Source organism: Heterodontus francisci, chromosome 32 (genome assembly GCF_036365525.1).
Source record: "Heterodontus francisci isolate sHetFra1 chromosome 32, sHetFra1.hap1, whole genome shotgun sequence".
In the NCBI taxonomy this organism is placed as follows: Eukaryota; Metazoa; Chordata; class Chondrichthyes; order Heterodontiformes; family Heterodontidae; genus Heterodontus; species Heterodontus francisci.
This window is the reverse complement of record NC_090402.1, coordinates 10427299-10454679: the sequence shown is the minus strand read 5'-3', so window position 1 is coordinate 10454679 and position 27381 is coordinate 10427299. Positions and strand designations below refer to the sequence as shown.

Here is a 27381-nt window from a genome sequence, read left to right as displayed (position 1 = left end):
TGTACACAATACTCCAGATGTGGTCTCACCAATGCCCTCAAAACTCCCTACTTTTGTATTCAATTCCCCTCGCAATAAACGATAACATTCTATTAGCATTCCTAACTACTTGTTGTACCTGCATACTCACCTTTTGCAATTCATGCACCAGGACACCCAGATCCCTCTGCATCTCAGAGCTCTGCAATCTCTCACCATTTAGAGAATAGGCTTCTTTTTTATTCTTCCTGCCAAAATGGACAATTTCATATTTCCCACATTGTTCTCCATTTGCCAGGTCTTCACCCACTCACTTAACCTATCTATATTCCTTTGACCTCTTCACAACTTTCCCACCTAGCTTTCTCATATCAGCAAATTTAGCACCCATACCTTCGGTCCCTTCATCCAAGTCATTTATATAAATTGTAAAATGTTGAGGCCCCAGCACTGCTCCCTGAAGCACACCACTTGTTACATCTTGCCATCCAGAAAATGTCCCATTTCATTTATGCTTACTCGGTTTCCTATTAGCTAGCCAATCTCGTATCCACAGAACCATAGAAAAGTTATGGCACAGAAGGAGGCCATTCAGCATATCGCATCTGCGCCAGCTGAAAAAAAACTAGCCACCCAATCTAATCGCACCTTCCAGCATCTGGTTATAAATCTATATAAACATAAATAAATAAACCAATGCCAATGTTACCCCCTACAACATGTGCTTTTATTTTATTTTTCACAATAACCTTTGGTGTGGAAACTTATCAAATGCCTTCTGGAAATCTAATTACAGTACATCCACTGGTTCCCCTTTATCCACAGCACATTACTTCTTTAAAGAAGTTCAATAAATTGGTTAATCGCGATTTCCCTTTCACAAAACCATATTGACTCTGCCTGATTACCTTGAATTTTTCTAAGTACCCTGCTATAACATCTTGAATATTAGCTTCTAATATTTCCCTTATGACAGATGTTAAGCTAACTGGCCTGTAGTTTCCAGTTTTGTTTTCCTCCCTTTTTAAATAAGGGAGTTACATTGGATATTTTTAAGAGGTATGAGGGCAATTGCTGGAAATACTCAGCAGGTCTGGCAGCATGTGTGGAGAGAGAAAAAAAAAGTTTCAGGTCTGTGATCCATCATCAGAACTAGCAAAATGTTAGAAACGCAGTAAGCTTTGAGCAAGAGCAACAAAAGGAAACATCTGTGACAGAGCAAGAGAGATTAAATGATAAAGATGTCATGGAACAAGAACAGAGGGAGTGGAATAGGTATAGTCAAAAGTCAAAGCATTTGCAGAGAGAGGGTGTTAATGGAAGGATAATGAACAGCTCTGTCCAAAAGCAAAAACATGAAAAACAAGTTTGAGACTGGTACACAGTTTAAAAAAAAAAAAATCAAAATGGCAGTCATGGTCTGAAGTTGTTGAAATCCATGTTGAGCCCAGAGGGCTGTAGAGTAACCTAATTGGAAGATAAAGGTGCTGTTCCTCAAGCTCCTGTTGAGCTTCACAAACGCTGCAGCAGGTTGAAAAAGAAATTTGGGCATGAGTGCAGGGTAGAGAATTAAAATGGCAAGCAACCGGAAGCTTGGGGTCATGTCTGTGGACCCAACGGAGGTGTTCTGCAAAGTGGTCACCTAATGAGCGTTCGGTCTCCTCAACATACAGGAGACCGCATTGAGAGTTGCAAATACCGGATACTAAACTGAAAGTACCACCAGTAATTCGCTGCTTCACCTGGAAGGAGTGTTTGGGACCTTGGATGGTCAGGAGAGGGTAAGTAAAAGGGCAGGTGTTAGAACTTCTACGAATTCCTCCACCATTTCCAGCACCTCCATCATGATGCCACCACCAAACATATCTTCCCCTCCTTTCAGCATTCTGAAGGGATCGTTCCCTCTGAGACACACTGGTCCATCCTCCTTCACCCCCAACACCTCGTCCCCTTCCCACGCAATCACAAAAGGTGCAATAATTGCTCTTTTACCTCCTCTCTCCTCACCATCCAACGCCTCAAACACTCCTTCCAGGTGAAACAGCGATTTACTTGTACTTCTTTCAGTTTAGTATACTGCGCTCACAAATTGCAATGCAGTCTCCTCTACACTGGGGAGACCAAACGCTGATTGTGTTCCCGCTTTGCGGAACACCTCCGCTCGGTCCACAAATATGACCCAGAGATTCCGGTCGCTTGCCATTTTAATTAACCACCCTGCACTCACCCAAATTTGTGCCTTTGGCCTGCTGCAGTGTTTCAGTGAAGCTCAACACAAGCTCGAAGAACAGCATCTTATCTTCAAATTAGACACTCTACAGCACACTGGACTCAACATGGATTTCAACAACTTCAGATCATGACTGCCATCGTGATTGTTTTTTTTTTAAACCACGTACCAGTACCAAACTGGTTTTTCACATTTTTGCTTTCAGAACTGTTCATATTCTGCCATTAATACTCTCGCCATACAAATGCTTCATCTTTTACTACAGCTACTACCACTTCTTTTGCCTTTTATTTCATGACATCTTTGACATTTAAGCTCCCTGCCTTCCACCCTATCACAGACCTTTCCTTGTGTTCATGTTCCACCCTCCCCCGACTTCCACTTGCTCAAAGCTGATTACATTTCTAACCTCTGCTAGTTCTGATGAAAGGCCACAGACCCGTTGCTCTCTCCACAGATGCTGCCAGACTTGCTGTGTATGTCCAGCACTTGGTTTTTATTTCAAATATCCAGCATCTGCAGTATTTTGTTTTTATTTTAGTCTCTTATACTCTCCGATTCTCATTTGTTTTTTCACTTTCTCTCTGAACCTACTATATTCAGCCTGGTTCTCAATTGTATTATCCACCTGACATCTGCCATTTGCATTCTTTTTCTGCTTCATCTTCCTCTCTATCCCTTTCGTCATCCAGGGAGCTCTGGATCGGTTTGCCCTACCTTGCCCCCTCATGGGAATGTACCTTGACTGTACCAGAGCTTTCTCCTCTTTAAAAGCAGCCCTTTGCTCAGTTACATTTTTGCCTTTTAAACTTGGATCCCAATTTACTTGGGCCAGATCCATTCTCATGCCACTGAAGTTGGCCTTCCCCCAATTAATTATCTTTACTCTGGACTGCTCCTTTTCCTTTTCCATAACTAACCTAAACCTTATGCTATTGTCACTGTCCCCTAAAATGTTCCCCGACTGTCACTTGACTCACCTCATTCCCCAAAACTAGATCAGAGTTTTCTGATGAGCTAACAGAGGGGGTTGATGAGGGTAACGCAGTTGATCTGGTGTCCATGGACTTCCAAAAGGCATTTGATAAAGTGCCACAAAACAGGTTTGTCAGCAAAGTTACAACCCATGGAATAAAAGGGGCAGTAGCAGCATGGACACTAAATTGGCTGAGTAAAAGGAAACAGAGTAGTTGTGAACGGTTGTTTTTCAGACTGGAGGAAGGTATATAGTGGGGTTCCCCAGGGGGCAGTGTTGGAACCCCTGCTTTTATTAATATATATTCATGACATAGACATGGGTGTACAGGGCATAATTTCAAAACTTGACACAAACTTGGAAGTATTATGAACTGTGAAGAGGAAAGTGTAAACCTCAAGAGGACTAGACAGGCTTGTGAAATGGTGGGGGGGGGGGGGGGGGGGCGGACAAACAAGCAGATTAAATTTAATCCAGAGAAGTGCGAAGTGATTCATTTTGGTAGGAAGACTGAGGACAGACAATATAAATTCAAGGATGCAGCAGGAGCAGGAGGGACCTGGGGGTGTATGTGGACAAATCATTGAAGGTTGCAGGACACATTGAGAAAGGAGTTAATAAAGCATATGGGATCCTGGGCTTTACAAATAGCGGCATGGAGCACAAAAACAAAGAAGTTATGATAACCCTGGATAAAACACTGGTTCGGCCTCAACTGGAGTAGCATGTCCACCTGGGCAACACACTTCAGGAAGGATATGAAAGCATGAGAGAGAGTGCAGAAAAGATTCACAATAGTTCCAGGCATGAGGAACTTCAATTACGTTGATAAATTGAAGCTGAGCCTGTTCTCCTTGAAGATTAAAAAGGAGATTTGCTAGAAGTGCTCAATATCATGAGGGCCCTGGACACAGGAGATCGGGAGAAACTGTTTCCATTGGCCAAAGGATCAAGAACCAGAGGACGCTGATTTAAGGTGATTGGCAAAAGAACCAGAGGTGACATGAGGAAAAACTTTGATGCAGTGAGTGGTTAGGATCTGGAATGCGCTGCTTGAGAGGGTGGTGGAGGCAGATTCAATTGAGGTCTTCAAAAGAGACTGGATAATTATCTGGAGAGAATACATTTGCAGGGCTACAGGGAAAAGGGAGGGGAATGAAACTAGGTGAGTTGTCCTTGCAGAGAGCTGGCACAGACACAAGCCAAATGGCTGCTTCTGCGCTGCAATCATTCTACGATTCTATGACTACAATGAACAATGCCCCAAGATCCATGAATATCAGTCAATTCTCAGGAACTGAGTAGAGAATGGCAGGAATTCTAAGCTACTTTGTGACATTATGGAAACAGCAGAAATCAGAGACTTGTGCATTCAAGATGGTAATAGTCACCAGGGCCATGCTCTTCCAGAAACTGGCTTGATAGGACCAAAGATACGGTTGGCGGTAGGGTGAGTGTTTGTCACAGTGTTGGAAAAAGTAAGTAAAACACCTCTGCCTCAACTAAGTTATAAAAGTTACATCTACACTTTAAAATGAGCAACTTGCCCCAAATTTAAATGGGTAGCTAAACAGCCCAATGCCATAATGGCTTGTCTATTCAAAAAGGGAGTACTTAAGAGTGGAACATCTCTTGAAATCCAATTTGACAGACAGCATGCTTTGCACCCAGGTTCAGCCTCAGATAATTACAACACTTACTGGAAGACCCCTTTCAAATGTGTACCAAGCATACAGTTCCAATGCAAGTAACACAAATGGCATAGTTGGGAAGAACTGATACTTCCAACAGTACCTGGCCACTTCCAGCACAGGACAAGCAGGAGGCTTGTTTGATACAGTGTGATTTTGTAGAAAGTCAATCATTAGTTCTCGTACAGTCTGCAACTCCCTGTTTGGTCCTGTAAAACAAATTTTCATTTCATAATATTTTGAAATTTAAAAGATACTAAAATAGAAACTTAATATTTTCATGAAATCTTTTCCACCCTTAAACTTAGCAAGATCAAATATTTGAAGCCCCACTATTTAAAACCTTTGCGCCTTTCATCTGGGACAATTAAATACTGGGAACTAGGTTTCAAATTCTGGTTAATAATTTAAAGGTGGGAGATTTAGAAAAAGTCAAAGCTTGAATGCCCTAACTCAGCTGTAGAACAAAATGCTGAAATGTGACAATGTAATTGTATCAGTTACAAGTGGGAAACCTAGAGCTATACAAAAATCAGGATAACATTTGGATGACAAAAGTCTCAACTGATATCATGAGCTTGATTTCACAGTAAACAAAGCCATTTGCATTTTCTTTCTACATACTTTGTGGTTCCTCTCCAGTTCTGCATTTTCTATTCCATTTAGCAATTTGCATTTTGGAATTCTGGCTTGAATGCACCAGAGGCCTTCATTTAAAAAGTCTCAATTAACTTTGGAAATCATTTCTTTCCTCCTAAATACAGACTCAAACAGACCAATATATTTTCAATGCAGTAACAGGACACTAACACAACTGATTTAGAATGGAAGTTTTTGGTTGGAAAAAATACTATTCTTTATTTGAAGGCTAGCTTTCAATTCAACAACACTGCAGTTTTAAATCCTTGCCTGATGATTTAAAATTTTATACAACAGGGACAACTTCCAAATCCTTGGGAGAAAATGTTGGCTAATCTATCGTATAACTTGAGCGTCAGCTTGACTCAACTGTAGCATTCTTGCCATTGTGTGTTTTAAGCCTCACTATGGACTTGAGCGCTGAATCTCTTCTCGGTCCCTGTCAGCAAAGTAGCACAATTCTAGGCCTAAATTAGGGAGAAAGATGAAAGCAAGCAAACTTATTTTCACTGCAGGAAAGTCTCAAGACATCAGGACAAGTCTTTCAAATAATGAGAAGTAAAGATGAGGTTGATTTAAGCAAGTTACTTGAGGGCGGCACAGTGGCGCAGTGGTTAGCACCGCAGCCTCACAGCTCCAGGGACCCGGGTTCGATTCCAGGTACTGCCTGTGTGGAGTTTGCAAGTTCTCCCCGTGTCTGCGTGGGTTTTCTCCGGGTGCTCCGGTTTCCTCCCACAAGCCAAAAGACTTGCAGGTCGATAGATAAATTGGCCATTATAAATTGTCACTAGTATAGGTAGGTGGTAGGGAAATATAGGGACAGGTGGGGATGTTTGGTAGGAATAAGGGATTAGTATAAATGGGTGGTTGATGTCCGGCACAGACTCGGTGGGCCGAAGGGCCTGTTTCAGTGCTGTATCTCTAATCTAATCTACTTAACTTGGATAATGAGCATAGAAAACCCTTCCCAAGCAGACTCATGGGGAAGGTCAGGGCAAAATACTATAAATGCTGGAAATCTGAAATAAAAGCATAAGTGCTGCACATACTCAGCTGGTTTGGCATCTGTGGGGAGAGAAAAAGATGACCATTCATCAGACTTGAAACGGTAATTCACTCTCTCCACAGATGCTGCCAGGCCTGAGTACTTCCAGTACTGTGCTTTTATTTCACAGAGAAGATAGTTGATTTGGGATCAACTGACTTTTTTTTTTAAAAAGGGACTAGACTATTTTCTGTTGTCAAAGAAAGCAGGGTGAGAGGTACAGCAAAAGAATATTTCTTGATTTACTCCCTTCAAAGAGGGTGGCATTAAATATCAAGTTCAAAATACTGACACTCAATGAGCGGCAGTGGTTCTGGCAGAACCGGCAACAGAAAGAAAGCAAGCATCCATGGTTGAATAATTACTGATGGACTCAAAGGAGCACACTGGATGACATTTACCCACTAATACAAAAGCAAAATACTGCAGATGCTGGAAATCTGTAAAACAGAAAATGATAGCAATACTCAGCAAGTCCAGCAGCATCTGTTGAGAAATAAACAGAGTTAATGTTTCAAGTCGATGGTCTTGCATCAAAACTGGAAAACATTAAAGATGCTACTGGTTTTACGTAAGTACAGAGGCAAGAAAAGATGGGGGGAGGAAAAAAACAAAAGAAAAGGTCTGCGATAGGGTAAAAGCAACTATGATAGGATAACAGGGCATGTAAAGAAATAAAAGATAGGTCTGGAGGAGATGTAAATGGGAATAGTTCACCAACAGCTGCTGTCTAAAAATTCTCACAACAGATAGAAGATTAATTTTATTTCTAACTGCTGTAGCAGTTGGGAGATTTATACAGGAACAACTCGCTCATCTATCTTTAAATTTGTAGGAATCATTCCAACTTGGAGACTTCAGAAAAACAATTATTCAAATATTAAAATAGGCTTTTTTCTTCGAGGCACAGCATTTACACATGCTGGCCAACATCATTTCTGTTGAAACTTGATTGATTTATTTTCTAAAACTATCATCCACTCCAAAGTTCGAACCAAAAACAGCTAATAAAATTGAGATAGCTGTTGTTGCCCCTTCTATCCATTTCCAAATTGTTGCCTAATTTCAAACATTTGCATAGAATTTAATTTGTTTCACTGAGTGCTAGATTATTGATATTACACAACACTTGTTTTGACCTGAAGGAAACATGAAACACTACGCCAAATAAGCATTTCATCTTACTGTGAATTGTGAAAATTCCCCTTTAATACTTGATTGCGTACTATACCTTTGTAATTTTCTCCTGTTGTGAACTGGGCTTCAAGTGCTTTGAAGTACTGCAAGGGAAAATCAAAATAAAAATTAACAAGGTTCGCACAACAGGTTTTGAGTGATAGCATACGAGTTGGTGGAAATAAAAATAGCTCGCTAAAAGCAATTAATTTTTATGTCTGAACCCCAGAAACCAGAATCTGTTGTGAAAATTTTTTAAAAACTTGGCAAAAGAAAAAGCAGATTCATCCCAAAGGCTTACTTGACCTAAACAGAAATTAGAAAATGTATTATTCCCCTCCTAGAGTCAGGAGTGGTTAATTCATAATTTCTAAGCACAGCAGAGTGTTCACTAGAAGTATGCTCAACTTCTGAAGCAAGTTAGGTCCAGTAGTCTGCCAGGTCATACCATTTGAAAATGATGCACTGGAACTTCTCCTAACATGTGATTGCCACTGAGCCTTGAACTAATGTTGCAATTACACAGACAAATTCCTGTAAAATTATGTAAATTGTTAGCACAGGGTTGCTCTAGCTAGAATTTGATAGATGACACTATCAGGGGCCAATGTAAGCAAGAATGACAGAACTGCCATTGCACTCACCTCCAAAAAGGTCTCATTTTTTACCTCAAAGACACTGAGAAAAAAAAATCATGCCCAGCTCTACAGATTACACTTCAAGGGACGAAGGGGAAAACAGACAGGCCATCCTATCCCACTTTGTTTTAAATTGAGCCATTTCCCTTCAGGCTACCAAAGTTCGAATTTCTCGCTTGTCAGAATTTAAAGAGTAATGTTTAATTTGCCATGTTCTCATCTCAATGGCCACTTCAGGGTCAACTCTTCAAACAAGTCAGATAGTGTAACAAGTATCTATCCTGCTGAAAAATCAAAGCCAATAACTCACTATGCCACATTGCGTTCAGATGTGAGATCAAGGGCACAAAACTCAGCACCATTACAAAAACAAGAACAAAACATGTCTCATAGGTATTGGAAGAATGCTTTCTTCCCCAAAAGTGATGTTTATTTGTAATCATTGGCCAGGATGAGCAATGCAGCAAAAAAAGTCACCACTTCTTACTGTAGTGTATGAGGTTTGTGGGACAAATTGGAAAAATAATAGTTTTTGCACAATTGTTAAGTAGCAGCAGGATTTACTGCATTTAAAGGATTTCCGGATATGTTTTCCTGCTCTATTAGCACATTGGTCACAGGGCATTATATAGTCAAGTCACATCCTATTCCCCCTGATAACTTTAGTAAGGCTGCTTCATTTGATACCAATCAGGAATTGCAACTATGACTTATTTCAAGCACAAAAGAACAGAACTTGGGATACTCCAGTGCATATGGCGTTTATGCTACACCAGGTAGTAACCTCACTAGGTGATTAAGATAGTTGTGTCCTCAGTTTCCTTCCACAGCTTGCCTTCCTGCAGCAATTCTCAACTGAACAACAGAGAAAGCAGGTAATCTGCCCTTTCTCAAGCTAGGCAATAAAAACATACAACTTCTCTTCAAGGTGACTTCTGTTCTTGATCTACCCTGTGTGACACTCTCTGCTTCTGACTTCCAGTTGATGACATTAAACCTGTGGGGAAGTTAACAAACTACATGACTGCTGACAGCAATCTACTATAGCTTTGGCTGAAGCCCCATTCATTACCTGTAGAAAAAAAATTAAAAGTAACTGGTTTTGTAATACAGGATAACTTTGTGAAATAGTTTCAAAATTTAAGGTTACAATGCAAGTGCTGTTCTCTATTCCCACAGGTCGATATAAAGGGACATCAAATTTCAACAGAACAGATGGTACATTGATGGAATTGAACATCAACATTAAGAAAGATGACTTCAGTGCCAAATCAATGTTCAGCAGTTTGCAAAGCAAGTGGCCTACAGCATAATGACACTTCTCTCCAAAAGCCACGATTAGTTGTCAGGCATCCTTACCCTAAAGGTTGGATAGAAGTGAATGCCATATTCTGCACAAGTGGCAAAATTCTTCTCCTCGGCACAGTCCATCACACCTACTCGGATTGCCAATTCCCAGTCTGAGAAAAGAAAGTTTAATGTATTATTTCCTGGATATAAACCTAACCGTCCTGTTTTTAGTAAAAGGCTTCGGTTATAGTTGTAATTGTCACCCCCACCCAACCATTGAGTGACCTGCAATATGCTGTCACTGTCTTGAGAGCAGCAGACAAGACAGAAATGTTTATCCATTACCAAACACAGTTCCAAATTTCCATCTGCCTTCAAAAAAAAATTTACTCACTTACTTAACCGCTCACTCCACAATTAGTAAAACTTCAACATCACAACTATATGAAACATAAAATTATCATGTACGTGATTCTACCTGTTTCCAAATATAAATACTATTGTTTTAAAATAGAAACTGGCTCTACTACTTCATATATAGTGACAGGTAATATAATGCTGTACTTATGTGCTGCAACTGTGCTAGAGATCAGTTTAAGGTGGCGTGTGATGCAAAGCCTGCAGACCCAAGTTACATGCTGCCCGCACCTCACCATGCAAAGAGTATGTGCTCACATGCGCAAGTTCTGCTCCCAAGCCAAGGCTTGGAATGCATGTGGGAACATGATGGTTAAAATTATTCAAATGCACTTTTACTAAATGTCACAACATGGTCAATGTTACAGCAGCCCAAGTAGACTACCAATCAGATGTGCTCACATCCTACTCAGGTTCAAGCACTTATTTGATGGTGACCTTATGAGCTACATTAGCAATTGTATATCATTGTACAACTGAATGGTTTCAAACGTGAACTATAAAATGGTGCTGCAAAGTATGAAGCAGCAATTCAGTACGGATTACTCGCTTGTAATCTGCCCAGATAACTGGATGGTAAAACTCATAAAAGGGAACAGCAGGAATGGCAGTTTGTAGAACTATTTAAGCTGATAAGCTGCCTTTAGGAATATAAAAATGTACTATATGTTTTTCCTTTGCTGTGAATACCAAAGCAAGTGATATTGGTGATAGGGACCAGAGCACTGTCTTTCAGACATTCACTGTCAGAACATGATTGGCAGTTTGAGTGATACTTGTCAGATGTAGATATGGCTTATTTTCTATGTAAACCCACAGATGAGCTTTTTAAAAGCTTAGTACGAGATACATTAATACACGTGTTCCCTTCCTCTCAAACTCACTGTGGGTGCAAAGTTGCATCTGTGGCAGAATATTTGACTACAAAAATACAAAAAAGTTTCATATCACTGGATATAGAACCTGTGTACATGTACAATAATCCAAGTAAATGAAAGATTACAAAGCCAAATTTTAAAATTCCCATAACAAAATCAAAGTGCTGGAAATACTCAGTAGGTCTGGCAACTCTGCTTCTCTCTCCACAGATGCTGCGTCTTTCCAGCTCTTTGTTTTTATTTCAGATTTTCAGCATCTACAGTATTTTGCTTTTATTTTAATGTTTAGTTCATTGCCACTTTTCTTCCATGAATGCCTACCTTGAAGTTCTGCTCTCCTCCCCGACAGGATTTCCATTTGATTCTTTTACTTTGTTCACCTTCTTTGCTTTCTTTTTCCCTCCTGGTGTTTGATAAGGTGTCTACCAAAATTCATTTTCACAGCCACATCTCCTTCCTCAGTGACTGTCTTTAGCTCCGACTTATTCCATGTGGATTCCAACTGATGTTCCATCCTTCATGTTTTGAATCCACTCAGGATTACAGGTATCGTGGAGAAATACAACATTCCTCGGACTGCTGTTCTCACCGCATCCAGAGATCCACACTCAATGCCATGCGCTACCACATGTACACACTCGACCTCCCTCTCCAGAATCACTGCCTCACCTCATCTCACAGCAGTTCTACTCTGCAGTTTCATTTCATCCTTCGTCTTATTGGACGCATTAACAAAAAATTTTTTTTCTTCCTTTCAGGTGTTAAGGAACACAAGTTCCAGCATCTGATGGGGACTAAAACCCCTCCAGATCCTACTTCCCCTTCACTTCTCTGACCCCCAATCCTTCTGATCTGACCCCTTGCTGTGTATTCAGTACACTTTGACCTTCCCCTCCGACACCAAATGATCTGCACTCAAAGGACTCAGTTTTATCCCTTACGCCCCCACCTCAATGAATTTCGCGCTCAAGGCATTGAGCTCCTCTGCCGTGGGCTTCGCCTCCGGGCTCACATCTTTGACCAGGAGTCCTCCCCCCGACAAACAGACCCATTTATCCGTCTCCAGCATTCTTCCTCCACTTGGACCCCTCCCTCTGGCCTCTTACCCAGCTCTAGCGGTTCTTAAGAAAGGTCACAGATCTGAAATGTTAATTCTGTTTCTCTCTCCAGATGCTGCCAGACCTGAGTATTTCTAGCACTTTGTTTTTTTATTAGATTTCCAGCATCCGCACTATTTTGCTTTTATTTAAAATTCCCATTACAGGTGAATGCCTAAGAAAAATAATGAACATTTCTCCTTCCACAAGATTTTTGGTGTCTCAAAAAGGTAAAGAAAAATGAAAAGCAATATAGAATATTTTTCTAATCTTCGACACACCAAGTTCAAAAACCAAGACTACAATATTTTTTAAAAATAACACAATTGCTCAAGATACCCTTGATCAGAGATGCCTTTCAGTGTAGAGTAAAAGGAAACATACTTGCACCAGATACAGTCTGTGTGGCTTCCTAACCCCCGAAATGGCTCTTCACTGACTCTTGTAGTTGGATTTGAAGCAAATAACTGGTCAGGATTCCTTTGCTGGAATTTCCTTTTGGTCTCTAAGTGACCTGTGCACCATGCGGCTTTTTATCCTCCTCAGCTTTGACCTGTACTGGAAATCACAATGCTCGGTCTACTCAGACTTCTTCCTTCCTCCAAAACTCATCCTCCATATAAAATTCTCTTATTCTTTGACACAAAAACCCTTCTAACCTACCATTGCTGACCTTGGAGTGGGGGTGCGTAGAAAAGAAGAATCCCACCTTATTACTCCAAAAGGGGCACATCCTCCAAAACAGAATAAATTCAGCCCAATGTTAACTATGGTAGGTAACAGACTTGCCAATTGGAGACCCCCATGGTGAGACATGTTGACAGGTTATGTGCAAAGGGAGGTCTTGAATAGTGCAGTTATGCTTTCTCAGACATTTGGGTTAAGGCCATTAATCAGGCTGATGGTGTGATAGCGAAAATATTAAAGGAAACTGCAATTGCTTACATGTTAGTGTGAATGACAGAACTGATAAGAAATCTGTCACCTCATTGGGTAATTACAAGAGTAAGCAAATTGAATAGACGGTCTGGATTGTCACCTATCATTCAAAATTGGTCAAGAAAAAGAATTTGATAAGTAATTTCATACTCGCAAAATAAAAAAAATCGTTGTGTCTGGATAACTGGAGAATAATTTTTCAGGAGATAGGATTTATTTTTGTAGGTTGGGGGCTAATAGGTTAACTCATAGAAAATGCGACTGGAAAATAATTAAGACATATCAGGATCAGGAATGCTATAGACCATAATGTGTGCCATTCTACTAAGACTGGGGAAGACAGGTCAATGTAGCAATGATTTCAATTACACAGATCAAGATTGTTTACACAAGGGTAATCATGCAACAGACAGTTATACTAAAGCTCAAACTGTTTGGAAGTAAAAGCCGGAATTACTTAATATGCTTCATTTATAATGTGAATTTTTATCTGAAATCTGAGCAGATAATACTAATGGATCAGAAGTGCAGTTGTTGTCAGATCACATTGATCTCAGTAAAGACACGCTAGGTCACAAAAAGAAGGGTCACAGCTTTACTGAACAAAGAGCATATATCTGCTACGGAAAGAGAGGATATTATTGAGTGATTTGGATACAGTTGGACCTTCGAGATGGTTCAAGATTGATTCTTACATTATAGGCCACTCCTGCAACAGATAGATTTCTTTGTCTTATTCAGCGACAAATCAGAAGGAATGGTGCGTAGCATTGTTATCATGGGTGATTACTATCCATCAAGTGGCCTGTTAAGATGCAGCAAAGTGTGGAAGGGAGCAAGACGGAATTCCTGTTGACACGGTTGGTGGTTTTCTTAAATCAACATGTCTGGGAGAGTACCAGAGAGGATGAATTAACAAGTGTAGTTCTTAGGTGATGAGGCAAGAACTAATCTCCGGGTGGGGGGGGGGGGGGGAGAAAGAGATCAGGGCAATGGTGATTATTGTGTGTTGCTGAAAAGAGAAATTTTTTCAAAGCTTTTCGTCTTGCATTCATCAGGACAATTCTTAAGAATACCAATGCAAGAGGAATGCCTTGAGGAATGAACCAATAAATGGCTGTCACTTATTTTGTTGAGCTGAAACAGGTGCAATGTGTGTATATGTTCTGTTTGCAAAGAACAGGGCCCTATTAATACATGTAGCTTCCAGTATGCGCAAATGCGCCACACTGTGATCCCAACTGACAATCTTAAATTGTTTGTCAGCGTAATTCTTAGCACACTGAGGATTATTTAGCAAATGTTGTCCAATCGCGGAATCACAACTAATGTTGGATACTGTTTTGAGTTTTGCAAGCGCAAGCTGGTTTGGTACGGTCTGTACCTTGCCCGTTGCGAACAGCAGAAGGAACATGTTTGATATGATCCACCAGTCTTTGGAACATAAGGCCAATATACCTGTCATCACACTGGCATTGAAATTCATCTATCATATGACTCATTTGCGTGTTAGGCAGAATGCCTTTTTGGCTTGACAGCAGCATCCTGTTAGTGGCGAACACCACACAAGTTGCTGCTGTATAGTAGCAGCGTGAAACAGCTAGCTTCATCTGTTGCTCAAATTTTTGGGAAACATTACTCTTCCAGGGTAATCGGAGGCTGACTGGGCATTTTATATGGCCAAAAATGACAGCCTGAGGCCTGCTCATAAGTCTGTATGATATATGGCGAGAAATGATCTGATCAGGGTAGCCACTGTCACACAGGATGCCTTTGATTCGCCCTATTTCAACATCAAGATTGCATGGTGAGCAAACAACTCGGGCCCCATTTACAAGGTTGCTGATAAGGCTAATCTCATAGCACGTGGAACTTTAAGAATCCCAACGTGTGTTTTGACCAGTGACAATGGCTACTTGATCAGGTCATTTCTCACTGTATATCACACAGACTTATGAATAGGCCTAAGGCTGCCATTTTCGGCCATGAAATGTGCCCAGTCTACCTCCGATTACCCTGGAAGGGTAATGAATCCCAAAATACGAGCAACAGGTGAAACTAGCTGTTACACACTGCTGCTATGTAGCAGCAACACGTGTGGGGTTCACCACTAACAGGATGCTGCCATCAAGCCAAAAAGACATTCTGCCTATCACACAAATGAGTAACGGGATATATGAATTTCAATGCCAGTGTGATTTAGAGTTTTAGATTTAGATTTAGAGATACAGCACTGAAACAGGCCCTTCGGCCCACTGAGTCTGTGCCGACCATTAACCACCCATTTATACTAATCCTGCACTAATCCCATATTCCTACCACAACCCCACCTGTCCCTATATTTCCCTACCACCTACCTATACTGGGGGCAATTTATAATGGCCAATTTACCCATCAACCTGCAAGTCTTTGGCATGTGGGAGGAAACCAGAGCACCTGGAGGAAACCCACGCAGACACAGGGAGAACTTGCAAACTCCACACAGGCAGTACCCAGAATTGAACCCGGGTCGCTGGCATATAGGCCGTATGTCCCAAAGACTGATGGATCGTATCAAATAACATGTCCCTTCTGCTGTTAAAAATGGGCAAGGTACAAACCGTACCCAACCAACCCATGCTTACAAAACGCAAAACGCAGCGTCCAACATTAGGTCTGATTCGGCGACTGGACAACATATGCTAAATAATCCTCAGTGTGCTAATGATTACACTGACAACCAATTTAAGATAGTCAGTCGGGCTCGCATTGTGGCACATTTGCACGTACTGGAAGCTCTATTTCTCTATTTTCAGCAATACTCAAGTTCAGTGATCATTGTTTTCAGGTTCAGCTCCTGAAGTAATGCAATATTACTGATAGGGAAAATTCAGCTTTCCTGAATTTATCTGATAAAAAAATTGTGGAAGGTACAAAAGGGCATGCTGTTGGGTTACAATCGAAATGCGGGAATTTCTAAAAAAAAAATCCATCCTTAAGGACAAGGCAAGATAGAGAAAAAAAAGACTACAAGGTGAAGGTATTGCATAGACTTTTATTAGGAAAAATTAGATCTCATGAGATTACATGACTAGCATTAAATTGCATAATTTCAATCAGTTGTCTATACAGAGGATTGCAACTAATGGCAGTGGATCTGATAGGGGTCCAGTTGTGAACAGAATGCTGCATGACTATTAAAACAACTGTAGCTCAGAATTTTCATTTATGAAGAGTATTGCTCACATGGAACCATATTCAGTGGACAGGTGATGCGAAAAGATGAGTGTCTGTCAATTCAGACTACATTGCAACACTTCAAAAAGTACTACTTCATTGGCTGTAGAGTGTTTTGGGACAGCCCAAGGTCATGGAAGGCACTATATAAATGCAAGTTCTTTCTTGATCTAAATTGGCCAAAAATTTAAGGTAGGTAAACTGGTCCATGTCATTTAATGGGGACAAGTACAGTATCATACACTTCAGGTGAGGAAACCTCAGGCTAGGAAATAAAAGGCATGTTTACACCATACAGGGGTACCCTGAAAAAAAAGTTAAGACATCAAGAAAAAGATTTGGGGCCAGCAAGTGCACAAATACTGTCAGGTGGCTAAAGGGAAAGTATGTACATTTTTAGTTGCATTCCTAGGACCACTGAGTCTGTACTCATCTTGATACAGCTCTGGTACCAAATAAATTGTTAATTAGCTTCACATGTGGCCTTTAAATCTGGTGGCTAATTTGCTAAGTTTAAAGGCCATGTGTGAAGCTAGGAGAAACACAAGATGCTGTCTGTGGAGGTGGCTTCTGGCACTGTGTGATGTAAACAAGTTATTCAGGAAGTTGCTCCAGTGCCAGTTCGTTAACCGCACATTCCACCTTGCATACACAATGGGAAAAACAAGTAGCGGCATTTCTTACTCATCATATAGTTGCTCCTTTGGAAACTTCCTACACTAATGAGCATATTAAGTAATTGGTGCATATTCCCCCAGTTCACCAATGCTTTAGAAACACCACAAGCTCCTGACAATCATTTGCAGTTAAGAAAAAGTTTCTTCCCCACTACAACCCTTAGCAAATCATCAGCTGTACAAGACCAGGTTGTTGTTGGGTATGGCAGCACAAATAACACTATAGGAAAAATACAAAAATAACTTAGAACCAATGGAGTGAAGCCAATAAATCAGGTGATAGAATTAATGTTTCTAGAAGAGAAGTCAACTGGTGTTTTTCAACCACAGATGAAGGTGAGAACATTTGTGCCATTGGCTGCAATGTTAAACCCAAGTGCCCAAGAAAGCCACTATTCAGGATACTGCTCACCTGTCTTTGGTGTTAACAAACAATACAACAGCGGAACAGTCAAACCGCCCCCCAATTCCGCTTCCCTGCCACGCATGCACAGAAGCATTAATCTGCTATCGTAAAATGGGGATTACAAGCTGTTGCCACCAGCTGGCACTTTCCCTATTGAACGTATATAAGATCAGATTGTAACCTCTATTAGCAGACATATGTCACAGAATAACAGAAACCCATTAAATTAAACATAAAACTTGAAAAACAAGGCACATTTCACTATTGTTACTTTGCCTCCCTTTTGATAGGAAGACAAAGCAGCTTGGAAATTTTCACTGCAAGTGTCGATCACACTGCAAAAATCATCCAGGTCAAACCACACTGCTAAGTGGTACAATACCAGCTTTGTGTGTTCTAAAACTCACTCCCTGTCTAGTAGAATGTCCCCAGGGAAGTGTATTCAAATAAGGTCACCTTATCTGCCAGCTGCAAGGTAATCAATCTCCAAACTGCTCTCATGTCCATAGCATGTGCTATATATTGACTAATAGCAAGTATGTCATGTAACCTCAAAGCAGTACCTGATACAAGGTGTTTGCCAAACCAACTTTTTCCAATTGTTGTGGTTATTTTTACCTCTAGGTCACTAATCCACTTGGAACTAACATTCAGCAACTAGTCTGTGCAATTTGATGACCTATTTTAGAAAAAGTAGTTCAGTAGTTATAAAGAAACAAATCTAGATGTAAAAGGAGTCTGGATATTCTTCCAAATGTGTAATTTTACATATTAAAACATGACTTTTAAAGTGCATATCAAGGCATCAAATGACTGTGCCAAAATAGATGCATGCAGGCAGAACTATGCAAACTTTCTGAAATTGAACCCTGGAGCCAATATAATGCAGGAATGAAGCAGCTTCTTGTTAACAGTCTCTGCTGTACAATATCGATTTTAAGCATTCAAGAGGCAAACATATTGCCCTGTGCATCATAGTCCAGTGACTCAAGACAGGCATCAGCCCCAATTATAAGCGTTCAGTGGCAGATGGACAGCAATTCACATTGAAAACAAAAGGGGCAACAATCTCTGCATGAATGCAATGGAATGAAAAGCTTGGCTTCAGGGAAACCGCCTCCCCAGCAGCCGCCTGCTTCCACCTGTCTGTATCCACAAGTGCAGAATAGGGGGACTGTCATGGCAATAGAAATAGGGCATCTCCCAACAATGTGAGCCGGAGCCATAATAAATCCTTGTTTCTATGAGCAGCAGCTGAGATTGATTTCGAATTCTAGCCACTCCTAACTGGAAACTGAGTTCTTTTATTTTGGGGGGGGGGGGGGGGGGGGGGGGTTGTTTTTTGGGGTAAAAGAGAACAGGATAAGGGGAGAGAAAGGAGGAGGAAGAGTGAATGGATACAAAACATAAGCTCTCTCAAGTACCAATAAAAGCCAGATTAACAAAGTACTAAAGCTTACTGAACAAATTTAAAAAGCAGCGAGGAATCTAAAACAAAAGCCATAGATACATTTCAACGAGAAAGAAAAATTCCAAGGGTGGGACCCGCCGTCTGTGGTTAACTAAAACAGTTAAAAGATAGCATCAAACTTAAAGAAAAAGCCTATAATTGTGCAAAGATGGGAGGCAGGTCAGAAGATTGGACAGAATATAAAAAACAGCAAAGAAGGACTAAAAGATTGATAAGGAAGGTAAAATTAGAGTATGAGAGAAAGCTAGCTAGAAACATAAAGACAGATAGTAAGAGTTTCTATAGATTTATTTTTTATAAAGAGTTAAAGTGAGCTTGATCCTATAGAAAATGAGTCTGGGGAATTAATAATGGATAATAAGGAGATGGCAGATGAATTGAACAGATATTTTGCATCAGTCTTCACTACTGAGGATACAAGTGACATCCCAGTATTAGCTGCAAGTCAGGAAATGGAAGGGAAGGAGGAACAAAAAAATTACAATCACCAGGGAAGTGGTACAGAACAAATTGTTGGAGCTGCAGGCTGACAAGTCCCCGGGTCCTGATGGACATCATCCTAGGATGTTAAAAGAACTGGCTACTGAGATAGTTGATGCGTTAGTTTTAATTTTCCAAAATTCCCTAGATTCGAGGAAGGTTCCATTAAATTGGAAAATAGCAAATGTAACTCCTTTATTCAAAAAGGGAGGGAAACAGAAAGCAGGAAACTACAGGCCAGTTAGCTCAATATCTGTCTCAGGGAAAATGTTAGAAGCTAAAGATGTTATAGCAGGGCATTTAGAAAAATTCAAGGTAATCAGGCAGAGTCAACATGGTTTTGTGAAAGGGAAATCATGTTTAACCAATTTATTGGAGTTCTTTGAGGGAATTATACGTGCTGTGGATAAAGGGGAACTGGTGGATGTATTGTACTTAGATTTCCAGAAGACATTTGATAAGGTGCCACATCAAAGGTTATTGCAGAAAAGAAAAGGTCATGGTGTGCGGTTAACATATTGGCATGGATAGGTTAGCTAACAGGAAACAGTAGGCATAAATGAGTTATTTTCTGGTTGGCAAGATTTAACGAGTGGTGTGCCACAGGGATCTCAATTTTTTTTACAATTTACATAAATGACTTAGATGAAGGGACCGAAGGTATGGTTGCTAAATTTGCTAATGACACAAAGATAGGTAGGAAAGTAACTTGCGAAAAGGACAGAAGGGGGCTACAAAGAGATTTAGATAGGTTAAGTGAGTGGGCAAAGACCTGGGAAATTGTCCACTTTGGCAGGAAGAATAAAAAATAGCACATTATCCAAATGGTGAGAGAGTGCAGAGCTAAGATGCAGAGCGATCTGGGTGTCCCAGTGCATGATTCACAAAAGTTTAGTATGCAAGTACAGCACATAATTAGGAAAGCTGATAGAATGTTATCGTTTATCACAAGGGGAATTGAATACAAATTTAGGGAGGTTATGCTTCAGCTGTACATGGCATGGGTGAGTCCACATCTGGAGTACTGTGTACAGTACTAGTTTCCTTATTTAAGGAAGGATGTAAATGCATTGGAGGCAGTACAAAGAAGTTTTACTTGACTAATACCTGGAATGGGTGGCCTGTCTTACGAGGAAAGTTTGAACAGGCTAGGCTTGTATCCACTGGAATTTAGAAGAGTAAGAGACGAATTGATTGAAACACAACATCCTGAGGAGTCTTGACAGGGTGGATGTGGAAAGGATGTTTCCCCTTGTGAGAGAATCTCGAACTAGGGGTCACTGTTTAAAAATAAGGGGTCGCCCATTTAAGACATAGATGAGGAGAAATTTTTTCTCTGAGGGTCGAGTCTCTTTGGAACTCTCTTCCTCAAAAGGCAGTGGAAGCAGAGTCTTTGAATACGTTTAAGACAGAGGTAGATAGATTCTTGATAAGCAAGGGGGTGAAAGTTTTCAGGGGTAGGTGGAAATGTGGAGTAATCAGTTCAGCCATGAACTTATTGAATGGCGGAGCAGGCTCGAGGGGTTGAGTGGCCTACTCCTGCTCCTAATTCATATGTTCATATGTAAATGCTCGAGACTTGCTTAAAAAGGTGCTTCCCTGTCTGAGTTAAGTGACCAAGTTTATTTCAATAAGCACATTATTTTTCAGAAAAATTAAAAAGGCCTTCAATTCACCACATTTGAACATTTCTCCATATCAAAATATGAAAGTATTTTAACTAAGTGTACTATACTTCCAAAGTTTTGATTGCAGCCCACTATAGTGCGCAAATACCACAGTACACAGTGAAACTTTGACAAGTGCAGATAAACTGAGTTCAAAGTACACAAATGCTGTCACATCTGCTGAAATCAGTACAAAACTTGTACTGCTTGCATGTTAAATTTTTCATTGAATAATGACCAGGCAAAATGCAAGTTATGGAATTCAGTATCAGCAATAAAATTAATGCTCCTGTAAAAACCCATGGGTGAAACGATAAGCTGGTTTGACAAAAAAAAGTTCATGCAAAACCACTGCCCATTATTTACCTCCCATTAGTATTTTTTTTAAAAGCATATTCACAGCTACTAATTTTAGATCATAAAATTCTCATTTTTAAAAATCAGAAATTGTAGGTATACAGAAAGTAACCATTTTAAAATAAAATGAAAATTTAAAGCAGAATGCTGGAAATAGAGTCAGTCATCTAAAAAGGACAAAGATACAGGCAACATTTTAGGTTGGGCCATCCAAAATTCATCGGCATTGGATGCCATAGTGCAGTTTCAAATTTTCAGCTTTTCATTTGAGATCTGTAGCTTTTGAACTATCAAATGCTGATACCTTTACTGGCGTGAGAGCGCAGGAGAAAATGACAGGATGTTAGGTTATCAAACTAATGTCTCTTCACTGGTATGCAATTTTCTGCAGCATTGGCAATGTATGATCATTAAAATTTGATTTCAGTAACAGAGTATATGAGAATAAAGTCCCAGAAATGTGATCCCTCATTAGCACAGGCTCATAAACCGAACAGCACGACCAGTGTTATAGAGGATACTTGCTGAGCACTTAACCAGCTAACAGCAAAATTACAAGGCCAAGGTTCATCTTGAACTCAACAGGTGGTACCAGCGCACAGTAACTATCTCCGTAACTGTTCTTAAATGCACAAATTCTCAAGTTACTTGCAAATACCTTTTGAGAGGATGGGAAAATCCCAAGAAATATTAACAGATGCAAAGCTGGGCTCTACAAATGGACATACAAGAGCCCTTTGCCGAATGAGTTTGGACAGTTTCAACCCAACCTTGACACTGCTTATTTGGGGAAATCTCACTCACAGGGATGAGGATATGGAGAGTTTTGGAAGTGGAAAATGTCACATTTATCTCTGCTCTTTTGAAGTTGTGGTTGGCAACATTTCTGGGGCTTGGGCATAAAGCACAACAGTACATTTGTATTGGACACTTAGCCTGCCAATATATTCCATGGCATCAAGGCTGACGTGGTTCTACCTATAGCTCTGCAGTAACTGAGTATGCAATGTCATGACTGATGCAACTGAGGAGTTCCAGGTAGTTGCTCAATCTGCTCCACAGTAAATAGGGAAGAGAAATGGGAAAGATCGAGGGGGGATGGGTGGGGGTGGGAATCCAAAGTACTAATCATTATAAACTGTAGTAATTGTTTTGTTCCTTTGAAATAAGTTCCACGCAGACACCGATTATATATGGACAAGAAAAACGATCTGCATTTCATTGATCGCTATAACCTTGAGGTTTTAAGCGATGTTGTACAATGACATGAGCAGGTGTTTCAATCCCAATATTCACAGGTGCTGTTTGTAACAAGGGAACTTGTATCGATAGGTACGGAGTTTCAGGATTTTGACTCGGTGACGAGATATTTCCAAATCAGGATGGTGTGCGGCGCTTGGAGGGGAACTTGCAGGTGATGGTGTTCCCATACACTTGCTGCCCTTGTCCTTCTAGGTGACAGAAGTCAGATGTTTGGAGTGCTATCGAAGTAGTTTTGGCAAGTTGCTGCAGTGCATCTTGTAGATAGTACATGCTGCAGCCACGGAGCATCAGTGGTAGCAGGAGCACCAATAAAATGGGCTGCTTTGTCCTGGATGGTGTTAGACTTCTTGAGTGTTATTGGAGCTGCATTTATCCAGGCAAGTGGAGAGGATTCCATCCCAAATGTGACTTGATAGATGGTGGTAAGGCTTTAGGGAGTCAGGAGGCAAGTCACTCATTGCAGAATACCCAGCCTCTGACCTGCTCTTGTAGCCAGATAGTGTGTGGCTGGTCTGGTTAAGTTCTGGTCAAGATCAGAAGCTTGGTAAGTCAAGTTGGTAATCTTTATACAAAACAAAGATAGCTTACATCTAAGTTACTAAACTGGCTGCATTTCTTGCAAGCCTCATTTTACAACAGGTTAGCAATAATCCCTCAATTTGGGCATTGTGTACCAAACACTAAACATATTATCCATCATTCTTCACAATGCCCGTGTCAGGAAAATGCTGATAAAAAACTGAATGAAGCCAGTCCCAGAATCTGACATTATGAAAAATTTCCTGGAGTAGTTTTAAAGCTGCAATCGTAATCTCATCCCCATGTTTCAAGAACAAACACTTAAAAATTTCCCTTTGGCAGATTAAGCTACTTGAATCAGATTACCCACTAATTTGCCCTGGGCAGTTTCTTGCTGTAAATTTATTCTCCATGTACCTTCAAACAAAAGAGCAATAGTAACTACAATATTAATTGGCTGTAATGTGGCTTGGGATGTGAAAGGTCTTACATAAATGCGTTTTTTTCCTTTTAAAGTGGAAGTCTTGTGTTGTGGTACAGTTTCACTGGCCAATAGCCCTCTATTCCCTTTCTCATTTGTGATGTGGTCATAGGCAAGGTGCGTGCTATTTGACTTTAGGAAGCATCACAGCCCAGTCAATGCTGTCCTCACCTGCAACACAGGTTGCATAAACTTGGATCGTAGTCCCATAAGGTTGCCGGTTGATCTAATACTTGTTTTAACAGAATTCAATAGGGTAGAAGCCATTTCCTCTAGTGGGAGAGCCACAGCAAAGGGGTATAACTAGGCCATTTAGGATAGAAATTAGGAAGAAGTTTTCATGGAAAGAGTAATGGAAATCTGGAATTTTCTCCTTCAAAACGGCTGTGAATATTGGGTCAATTTTTTTTTCAAGACCAACATCAGAAAAGTTTTGTTTGGCAAGGATTTCAAGGGATATGGAGCAATGATGGCATCTACCAAGCTATGTGGAAAACTGCCCAAATATGTTCTGTACATAAAAAGCAGGACAAATCCAACCTGGCCAACTAATGCCCCATCAGTCTACTCACGATCAAAGAGATGGAAGGGGTCATCGACAGTGCTATTCAAGTGGCACTTGCTCAGCAATAATCTGCTCACTTGTGCTCAGTTTGGGTTGTCAGGGCCACTCAGCTCCTGACCTGATTACTGCCTTGGATCAAACATGGACAAAAGAGCTCAACTCTAGACATGAGGTGATTTTCTGGTTCAAAAATCATCCACTATTTCTAAGGCTCTTCGAGCAGGTGTACGCAGGAACTAGTCACGAAGGCTGTGCAGTTACAGAGATAAGTGGTCAGTAAAACCGAACCTTACCAAATGACTGGAATGCACCAGCTCAGATTTGAGAGTGAGGCAGTCAGAGGACTTAATGTTGCATTAATTCTCTATAATTTATATCACTGCCCTTGGCATCAAGGCAGCATTTGACCGAGTATGGTATCAACGAGCCCTAGCAAAACAAGTCAATGGGAATCGGGGGAAAACCTTTTGCTGGTTGGAGTCATACCTAGCACAAAGGATGATGGTTGCAGCTGTTGGAGGTCTATCATCTCAGTGCCAGGACACCACGACAAGAGTTCCTCAGGGTAGTGTCCCAGGCCCAAACATCTTCAGCTGCTTCATAAATGACCTTCCCTCCATCAGAAGGTCAGAAGTGGGGATGTTTGCTGATGATTGCACAATGTTCAGCACAATTCGCGACTCCTTAGATACTAAAGCAGCCAGTGTCCACATGCAGCAAGACCTGGACAACATCCAGGCTTGGGCTGATAAGTGGCAATAACATATGCGCTACACAAGTGCCAGGCAATGACCATCTCAAACAAGAGAGAAACTAACCATCTCCCCTTGACGCTCAATGGCATTACCATCGCTGAATCCCCCACTATAAACATCTGGGGGTTACCATTGACCAGAAACTGAACTGGACCCACATAAATGTGGCTACAAGAGCAGGTCAGAGGCTGGGAATTCTCTGGCGAGTAACTCATCTCCTGACTCCCCAATGCCTGTCCACCATCCTCAAGGCACAAGTCAGGAGTGTGATGGAATACTTCCCACTTGCCTGGATGGATGCAGCTGCAACACTCAAGTAACTCAACACCAGAGCAGCCCGCTTGATTGGCACCCCATTTACCATATTCAACATTTGCTCTCCCTTCACCACAGTGGCAAAAGTATCATCTACAAGATGCACTGCATCAATTCACCAAGGCTCCTTCCAAACCCGCAACCTCTACCACCCAGAAGGACAAGAGTAGCAGATGCATGGGAACATCACCACCTGCAAGAGCTCCTCCAAGCAACACAGCATCGCCGTTCCTTCACTGTCGCTGGGTCAAAATCCTGGAACTCCCTTCCTAACAGCACTGTAGGTGTACCTACACCCAAGGACTGCAGCAGTTCAAGGCGGCAGCTCACCTCCAACTTCTCAAGGGCAATGAGGGATGGGCAATAAATGCTGGCCTAGCCAGCGAAGCCCTCATCCCACAAACAAATTTAGAAAATAGAAAAAGTTTACATTTGCAGAGCATAAAACTTTCTGCTGCATGTTCAGCCAACATTGTCGAAGTATCAGCTTACTTTTTGTTTTTGAGATCTTCAATGAAACACCCCACACAACTACGTTCGAGGTCAGGTTAAACAGATTCCACAGTAATAACTCATACTAAATAAAGTACAAAACATCTATTGTGCAAGAGATTCTACAAACAATACAATATTCCTGCAATCTGTAAACTAAACATTGATAATTACCAAATCTGGGAGGCACCAGAAGATGCTCCATGTTCTGCTAACTGTCTCCCCTATTTAAGTTCTGAAGCTATACAACTCTCAGCAGACCTGTCAATTAAATCATTGTGCAAGTTACAAACAACCAACCTCAAGCAGTGAAAATGTGGAACTATATAAATTATCTAATTGAAGGAAAGTTAGCTCAAACCTGACTACATTCCTATCACAGGAGTAAGGCTGTTTTTGTTAAAAGGGTAGACTGCTGTTATAAAGTTAGCTGCAATTCTAGAGTTTCATACGTCTTAGTGTATGTATTTTTTTTTAAAAAGCAGATCGGTCAGGTGATTCCATTTTCATTCTAAATCAAATTTACTATCGCCATGCAATAGGTTGCATTTCTATAATGGCTTAAAATGCAGAAATACATCAAGATGTTTCACAAAGATATAAGAGCCCAAAAGCTTGGTCAAAGAGGTAGGTTTAGAGGACAGCCTTAAAGGAAGAGGGAGGAGTTTAAGGAGAGAATTCCAGATGAAGGGTCGAGATGACTGAGGACAAGATTACTGCTGGTGGGAAGTAGGGAGGGGAGGATGCATAACATGCCAGATTAATTGAAGGTGGGTGTGAGGGTAAGTAGGGCTGCAGAAGGTTCCAGAAACAGGGAGGGGCAAAGCCATGAAGGGATTAAACACAAGGATAAGAAGTTTAAACTTGAGGCATTCAGGAACCAGGAGCCAGTATAGATCAGCAAGGACAAGGGTGATGGGCGAGTGGGACTTTGTGCAGGATAAGATACAAGCAGAGTTTTGGATGAGCTGAAGCTTACAGAGTATGGGAGATGGACTGAATCTAGAGGTGATAAAGGCATGAATGAGAGTTAAAAGACTTGCATTTATATGGTGCCTTTGACAACCAGACATCCCAAAGCACATTACAGCCAAAGAAGTACTTTTGAAGTGTAGTTGCGTTTGATGTGAGAAACATAGCAGCCAATTTGCATACATTAAGTTTCCACAAACAACAACATGACAATGACCAGATAATCTGCTTTTGTTATGTTGATTAAGGGATAAATATTGGCCAGGACACCAGGGATAACTCCCCTGCTCTTCTCCAAATTATGCCATGGGATCCTTAATGTCCACTTGAGAGCAGATGGGGCATCGGTTTAACATCTCAATCGAAAGACGGCACCTCTGACGGTGCAGCACTTACTCAGTACTGCACTGGAGGATCAGCCTTGATGTTTGTGCTCAAATCCTGCAGTGGGGCTTGAACCCAGAAACTTCTGCCTCAGAGGGGTGTGCCATTGGATGAGCCATGGCTGAGTTAAAGATGGGCTGAGGTGGGGGCAAAAGCTAGTGATGCGCTGGGTGCTGATATCGGCTGTCTTTGTGAACAGCCTGGTTCAGCATCAGACAGTGGTCATGGACGGGGTTGGTGTCATGGTGAGGGTATGGAGCTTGTGGTGGGAGCTGAAAAAGGTGGTTTTGGTCTCCATTAAGTTTAGCTGGAAGAAATTACAACTCATCCAAGCCAAGGTATCTTTTGCTTCACAAACAGCGTACT

The 27381-nt window shown here is 41.0% G+C and overlaps 1 protein-coding gene across 1 annotated transcript in view; it reads right to left on the bottom strand.

Moving 5' to 3' along the window:
- The window catches only part of qsox2 (quiescin Q6 sulfhydryl oxidase 2), a 97543-nt gene that overhangs the window by 68340 nt on the left and 1822 nt on the right, over positions 1-27381 (bottom strand). The window contains exons 2-4 of the mRNA XM_068012213.1: positions 9734-9834; positions 7792-7840; positions 4980-5085 (exon numbers count right to left, since the gene is read on the bottom strand). Coding sequence (XP_067868314.1) covers positions 4980-5085; positions 7792-7840; positions 9734-9834 — 256 coding nt within the window. The remainder of the gene's footprint in view (positions 1-4979; positions 5086-7791; positions 7841-9733; positions 9835-27381) is intronic.